At 30.8% G+C, this 8,328-nt stretch overlaps 1 protein-coding gene across 1 annotated transcript; it reads right to left on the reverse strand.

The window, feature by feature from the left end:
• Positions 1-211: 211 nt before the first annotated feature.
• LOC121366526 (26S proteasome non-ATPase regulatory subunit 10-like) lies at positions 212-6,792 on the reverse strand (the record flags this gene model as incomplete). The annotated part of the gene is made up of 11 exons (XM_041490942.1): positions 6,715-6,792; positions 5,846-5,944; positions 5,420-5,518; positions 4,408-4,506; positions 3,981-4,079; positions 3,839-3,937; positions 2,244-2,342; positions 1,661-1,759; positions 954-1,052; positions 812-910; positions 212-304 (listed from the first exon to the last, which is right to left on the reverse strand). Coding segments are annotated over exons 1-11 (1,062 nt in total), but the record flags the coding sequence as incomplete, so codon positions are not given.
• Positions 6,793-8,328: the final 1,536 nt, after the last annotated feature.

An 8,328-nucleotide genomic window follows, 5' to 3' on the forward strand; every position in this document is an offset into this window, starting at 1 on the left:
TCAAGCAACTCATGAAATATATATATGTAATATATATTCATTATGTCATTCTATTGTTATATGTTAATATTATTAGTTAGACAAAGCTATTTTCTTGAGCTCAACAAATGGTGATATGCCAGGCAGACATTGCTACATAGAAATTCTCCTTTCTACTTTTTTCTATCATTATGTGCTCATGTTTCTAGAAATATTATTAATATTAGTTCACCTCATCCAAGCTATTAACATCAATGCCTTTAGCTATTATCATTTCTAAAAGATCACTGAGACCACCTTCAGCAGCACAATGAAGTAATTGTTCCTGATAATTAAGTTTAATTATATTAAAAATTATATAGATATTTACTTTGTAAATATTGGCTCCTTCATCAAGTAATAGTTGAACAATAGACTGATGTCCTCTCTTAGCAGCATAATGAAGTGGTGTTTTGTTATGCTACAAAACAAGAGATGATAAAAAATAGATTATAGTCAATAATATTTAAACAATGCTATTAAAACTAGTATATTCTGGAAATATACCACTAGTAGTCTTACCTCATCTACAGCATTAATATCAATATCTAGAGATACTAGTATTTTTCACAAGATCATGACACCACCTTTAGCAGCACAATGAAGTAATTGTTCCTAACGAAGTAACTTGATTATGTTAAAAAACTATGTAGCTATTAACTTTGTAAACATTGGCTCCTTTATCAAGTAGTACTTGAACAATAGACTGGTTACCTCTCTCAGCAGCATAATGAAGTGGAGTTTTGTTATCCTGTAATTATAATAATATACATGTTGTAATGTAGTCACTTACTTTGTCAACACTTTCAATACTGGCTCCTTTATCAAGTAATACCTGAACAACAGACTGATTACCACTCTCAGCAGCATAATGAAGTGGAGTTTTGTTATCCTGTAATTATAATAAATATACATGTTGTAATGTAGTCACTTACTTTGTCAACACTTTCAATACTGGCTCCTTTATCAAGTAATACCTGAACAACAGACTGATTACCACTCTCAGCAGCATAATGAAGTGGAGTTTTGTTATCCTGTAATTATAATAATGTACATGTTGTAATGTAGTCACTTACTTTATCAACATGACCAACAATGGCTCCATTATCAAGTAATACTTGAACAACAGACTGATTACCACTCTCAGCAGCATAATTAAGGGGAGTTTTGTTATCCTGTAATTATAATAAATGTACATGTTGTAATGTAGTCACTTACTTTGTCAACACAATCAACACTGGCTCCTTTATTAAGTAATACTTGAACACTAGACCTGTTACCACTCTTAGCAGCATAATGAAGTGGAGTTTTGTTATCCTGTAATTATAATAAATGTACATGTTGTAATGTAGTCACTTACTTTGTCAACACAATCAACACTGGCTCCTTTATTAAGTAATACTTGAACACTAGACCTTTACCACTCTTAGCAGCATAATGAAGTGGAGTTTTGTTATCCTGTAATTATAATAATGTACATGTTGTAATGTAGTCACTTACTTTGTCACACAATCAACACTGGCTCCTTTATTAAGTAATACTTGAACACTAGACCTGTTACCACTCTTAGCAGCATAATGAAGTGGAGTTTTGTTATCCTGTAATTATAATAAATGTACATGTTGTAATGTAGTCAACTTACTTTGTCAACACAATCAACACTGGCTCCTTTATTAAGTAATACTTGAACACTAGACCTGTTACCACTCTTAGCAGCATAATGAAGTGGAGTTTTGTTATCCTGTAATTATAATAAATGTACATGTTGTAATGTAGTCACTTACTTTGTCAACACAATCAACACTGGCTCCTTTATTAAGTAATACTTGAACACTAGACCTGTTACCACTCTTAGCAGCATAATGAAGTGGAGTTTTGTTATCCTGTAATTATAATAAATGTACATGTTGTAAAGTAGTCACTTACTTTGTCTACACAATCAACACTGGCTCCTTTATTAAGTATAGCTAGAACAACAGAATGGTCACATCTTGCAGCAGCATAATGAAGTGGAGTTTTTGTTATCCTTTAACAAACAGTATATGTATATAATAAATGTACATGTTGTAAAGTACTCACGTACTTTGTCAACATGACCAACAATGGCTCCTTCATCAAGTAATACTTGAACACTAGACCTGTTACCTCTCACAGCAGCATAATGAAGTGGTGTTCTGTTATCCTGTAATTATAATAAATGTACATGTTGTAATGTAGTCACTTACTTTGTCAACTTGATCAACAATGGCTCCTTTATCAAGTAATACCTGAACAATAGACTGATTATCTTTCTCAGCAGCATAATGAAGGGGAGTTTTGCTATCCTGTAATTATAATAAATGTACATGTTGTAATGTAGTCACTTACTTTGTCAACTTGATCAACAATGGCTCCTTTATCAAGTAATACCTGAAACAACAGACTGATTATCTTTCTCAGCAGCATAATGAAGGGGAGTTTTGCTATCCTGTAATTATAATAAATGTACATGTTGTAATGTAGTCACTTACTTTGTCAACACAATCAACACTGGCTCCTTTATTAAGTAATACTTGAACACTAGACCTGTTTACCACTCTTAGCAGCATAATGAAGTGGAGTTTTGTTATCCTGTAATTATAATAAATGTACATGTTGTAATGTAGTCACTTACTTTGTCTACCAATCAACACTGGCTCCTTTATTAAGTATAGCTAGAACAGCAGAATGGTCACATCTTGCAGCAGCATAATGAAGTGGAGTTTTGTTATCCTTTAACAAACAGTATATGTATATCATGTGTAATGTAGCATAGATATTAGTGAAAGAAAAAAGATTGGAAATTAAGCTATATAAGAAAATGAGTCTACTTATAATACTTATTTTATTAATTGATGTGAAAACTTTAACTTTACACAATGGCAAATAATAAAAACAATAAAGCAATATAAATGTGCAAATACAATATAGAATCTCTATGTTATTTATTTATTTACGGATTCTCATAATGTTATATAAAAATATCATTTCAGCATAATGAGTAGTCTTAATGGCTTTAGAAGGTATTTTTAAAAGCATGTAACATTGTGTAAGTGTGATTTAAGGCCACAATGTGAAAAAGTAGCCATCTTTTGGTCACTCTATACGAAATATTACCATGGCTATAATAAATGTAACAAAATCCATCACTCATCATATCTCTCTTTACTTTAATCTATTATTCATTTATTTATTCAATTACTTTACTTTAATCTATTATTCATTTATTTATTCAATTACTTTGTAAAAGAAATCATACTGGCCCCTTTAAAAATAAGTGCTTAACACTAGCCTGGTCATCTTTTCAATAGCATATGAAGTGGAGTTTTGTTATCCTGTAATTATAACAAATGTACATGTTGTAATGTAGTCACTTACTTTGTCAACTTGATCACAATGGCTCCATTATCAAGTAATACTTGAACACTAGACCTGTTACCTCTCACAGCAGCATAATGAAGTGGTGTTCTGTTATACTGTAATTATAATAAATGTACATGTTTTAATGTAGTCACTTACTTTGTCAACTTGATCAACAATGGCTCCTTCATCAAGTAATACCTGAACAACAGACTGATTATCTTTCTCAGCAGCATAATGAAGGGGAGTTTGTTATCCTGTAATTATAACAAATGTACATGTTGTAATGTAGTCACTTACTTTGTCAACTTGATCAACAATGGCTCCATTATCAAGTAATACTTGAACACTAGACCTGTTACCTCTCACAGCAGCAAAATGAAGTGGTGTTCTGTTATACTGTAATTATAATAAATGTACATGTTGTAATGTAGTCACTTACTTTGTCAACATGACCAACAATGGCTCCATTATCAAGTAATAACTGAACACTACCCTGGTCACCTTTCTCAACAGCATAATGAAGTGGAGTTTTGCTATCCTGTAATTATAATAAATGTACATGTTGTAATATAGTCACTTACTTTGTCAACTTGATCAACAATGGCTCCTTTATCAAGTAATACCTGAACAACAGAATGATTATCTTTCTCAGCAGCATAATGAAGGGGAGTTTTGTTATCCTGTAATTATAACAAAATGTACATGTTGTAATGTAGTCACTTACTTTGTCAACTTGATCAACAATGGCTCCATTATCAAGTAATACTTGAACACTAGACCTGTTACCTCTAACAGCAGCAAAATGAAGTGGTGTTCTGTTATACTGTAATTATAATAAATGTACATGTTGTAATGTAGTCACTTACTTTGTCAACATGACCAACAATGGCTCCATTATCAAGTAATAACTGAACACTACCCTGGTCACCTTTCTCAACAGCATAATGAAGTGGAGTTTTGCTATCCTGTAATTATAATAAATGTACATGTTGTAATATAGTCACTTACTTTGTCCAACTTGATCAACAATGGCTCCTTTATCAAGTAATACTGAACAACAGACTGATTATCTTTCTCAGCAGCATAATGAAGGGGAGTTTTTGTTATCTGTAATTATAATAAATGTACATGTTGTAATGTAGTCACTTACTTTGTCTACACAATCACACTGGCTCCTTTATTAAGTATAGCTAGAACAGCAGAATGGTCACATCTTGCAGCAGCATAATGAAGTGGAGTTTTGTTATCCTTTAACAAACAGTATATGTATATCATGTGTAATGTAGCATAGATATTAGTGAAAGTAAAAAGATTGGAAATTAAGCTATATAAGAAAATGAGGCTAGATGACACCATAATAATGAATACTTATTTTATTAATTGATGTGAAAATTTTAATTTTACACAATGGCAAATAATAAAAAACATAAAGCAATATAAATGTTGCAAATACAATATAGAATCTCTATGTTATTATTTATTTATGGATTCTCCATAATGTTATATAAAAATATCCATTTCAGGCATAATGAGTAGTCTTAATGGCTTTTAAAAGGTATTTTTAAAAGCATGTAACATTGTGTAAGTGTGATTTAAGGCCACAATGTGAAAAAGTAGCCATCTTTTGGTCCACTCTATACGAGTATTTACCATGGCTAATAATAAATGTAACAAAATCCATCACTCATCATAATCTCTTTACTTTAATCTATTATTAATTTATTTATTCAATTTACTTTGTAAAAGAAATCAATACTGGCCCTTTAAAAAATAAGTGCTTGAACACTAGCCTGGTCATCTTTTTCAATAGCATATTGAAGTGGAGTTTTGGTTATCCTGTATTATAAATAATTGTGCATGCTATATATAGTTATTTACTTTGTCAACTTGATCAAAATGGCTCCTTTATCAAGTAATACTTGAACCACTAGACCTGTTACCTCTCACAGCAGCATAATGAAGTGGTGTTCTGTTATCCTGTAATTATAACAAATGTACATGTTGTAATGTAGTCACTTACTTTGTCAACTTGATCAACAATGGCTCCTTTATCAAGTAATACTTGAACAACAGACTGATTACCTTTCTCAGCAGCATAATGAAGGGGAGTTTTGTTATTCTGTAATTATAATAAATGAACATGTTGTAATGTAGTCACTTACTTTGTCAACACATCAGCACTGGCTCCTTTATTAAGTAATACTTGACACAATAGACCTGTTACCACTCTTAGCAGCATAATGAAGTGGAGTTTTGTTATCCTGTAATTATAATAAATGTACATGTTGTAATGTAGTCACTTACTTATCAACATGACCAACAATGGCTCCTTTATCAAGTAATACTTGAACAACAGACTGGTTACCACTCTTAGCAGCATAATGAAGGGGAGTTTTGTTATCCTGTAATTATAATAAATGTACATGTTGTAATGTTAGTCACTTACTTTGTCTACACAATCAACACTGGCTCCTTTATAAGTATAGCTAGACAGCAGAATGGTCCCACATCTTGCAGCAGCATAATGAAGTGGAGTTTTGTTATCCTTTAACAAACAGTATATGTATATCATGTGTAATGTAGCATAGATAGTAGTGAAAGTAAAAAGACTGGAAATTAGGTTTTATAGAAAATGAGGCTAGATGACACATAATAATGGAATAACTTATTTTATTAATTGATGTGAAAAATTTAATTTTTCACAATGGCAAATAATAAAAACAATAAAAGCAATATAAATGTGCAAATACAATATAGAATCTCTAGTTGTTATTTATTTATTTTACGGATTCTCATAATGTTATATAAAAATATCCATTTCAGGCATAATGAGTAGTCTTAATGGCTTTAAGAAGGTATTTTTAAAAGCATGTAACATTGTGTAAGTGTGATTTAAGGCCACAATGTGAAAAAGTAGCCATCTTTTGGTCACTCTATACGAAGTATTACCATGGTAATAATAAATGTAACAAAGTCCATCACTCATCATAATCTCTTTACTTTAATCTATTATTCATTTATTTATTCAATTACTTTGTAAAAGAAATCATACTGGCCCCTTTAAAAATAAGTGCTTGAACACTAGCCTGGTCATCTTTTTCAATAGCATATTGAAGTGGAGTTTTGTTATCCTGTTAATTATAATAATTGTGCATGCTATAATATTTATTTACTTTGTCAACTTGATCAACAATGGCTCCATTATCGAGTAATACCTGAACAATAGACTGGTTACCTCTCTCAGCAGCATAATGAAGTGGTGTTTTGTTATCCTGTAATTATAATAAATGTACATGTTGTAATGTACTCACTTACTGTGTCAACACAATCAACACTGCCTCCTTTATCAAGTATAGCTAGAAAACACAGAACGGTCACATCTTGCAGCAGCATAATGAACTGCAGACTTGTTTTCCTTTAACAAACAGTATATGTATTATCAATGGTAATCTAGCATAGATATTACTGAAAAGCAAAAAGATTAGAAATTAGGCCTTACAAGAAAAAAGGCTAGATGAGACCACATTTAGTGTATTAATTAGTGTGAAAACTTTAATTTTTCGCAATGTGAAAGCAAGATGAGAAGTCAGAGGATGCTGAAAAGAGTAGCAAGGAAAGAAAGTTTTGTTAATGATAGTGTTTGTGTTTACGCTGTATTTATTTTAACTTTACTAGTAGAGCGCTTGTAATTCTCACTTATAAATTTAGAAGTACATTGAAAATGGCAAAGAGGAATTAGATTCTTAGAGTATAGCTAATTACTCCTACAACTTTTAGCTTCTTACATTGAATATATGTAATATATAATATTTATAATATATGTAATGCTTTGATTAATAATATGTTTCATACTTTTTGACAAAACAGCATGGCAATAAAAGACACAAAACAAAATATAAGAAAACAAGTAATAAAACAATGAAAAACAAGAAGTGATAATGCAAAATAGCCAGAAAACAGGTACAGATGACAGCATACCATTATTCTGACATAAGTAGCTAAGTTAGAATAAGAACAATAAATCATAATACATGTGCAAATGCAATATAGAATCTCTATGCTAGGTAATTTATTTATGGATTTATTTATTTTATGCTAAAATCTCTATTTTTCAGGCATAATGAGTAGTCTTAATGGCATTTGAGAAGTATTTTTGAAAGCATGTAAAACATTGTGTAATTTGTGATTTAAGGCCACATGTGACAAAGCAGCCATCTTTTTCGTCACTCTGTATTAAGTACTACCATGCCTAATAATAAATGTAACAAAGTCTATCACTCATCATAACCTCTTACTTTAATATATTATTCATTTATTTATTCAATTACTTTGTCAAAGAAAATACTGGCCCCTTTATCAATAAGTGCTTGAAAACTAGCATGGTGGTCATTTTTTTCAATAGCATATGAAGTGGAGTTTTGTTATCCTGTAATTATAATAAATATAAATGTTGTATGTAGTCATTTACTTTGTCAACACAATCAACACTGGCTCCTTTATCAAGTAAATAGTTGAACACTAACATGGTCACTCTCAACAGCATAATGAGTGGAGTGTTTGTTATCCTGTATTATAATAAATGTACATGTTGTAATGTAGTCACCTACTTTGTCAACACAATCAACACTGGCTCCTTTATCAAGTAATGCTTGAACAAAAGATTGATTACCTCTCTCAATAGCATAATGAAGGAGGCTCTTGCCCTATATGTGGACAGTAAGACCTCAAGTATGTTTTAACAAGAATGACAGATCTTGAAGACAAAGCATTGGTGAAGTATTTGTTTGATTATTATTCTTTCTAAAATAATTATCATGATAATTCAAAAGTTTTCACTTAATAAATCAATAATTTTTATAGATAGATAGATTAATAATATGCAAATTTATTCATGATGTCATCATGCATGTATAGATTGTAAGACCACCA

This window comes from Gigantopelta aegis, unplaced genomic scaffold (genome assembly GCF_016097555.1).
Source record: "Gigantopelta aegis isolate Gae_Host unplaced genomic scaffold, Gae_host_genome ctg6087_pilon_pilon, whole genome shotgun sequence".
NCBI lineage: Eukaryota > Metazoa > Mollusca > Gastropoda > Neomphalida > Peltospiridae > Gigantopelta > Gigantopelta aegis.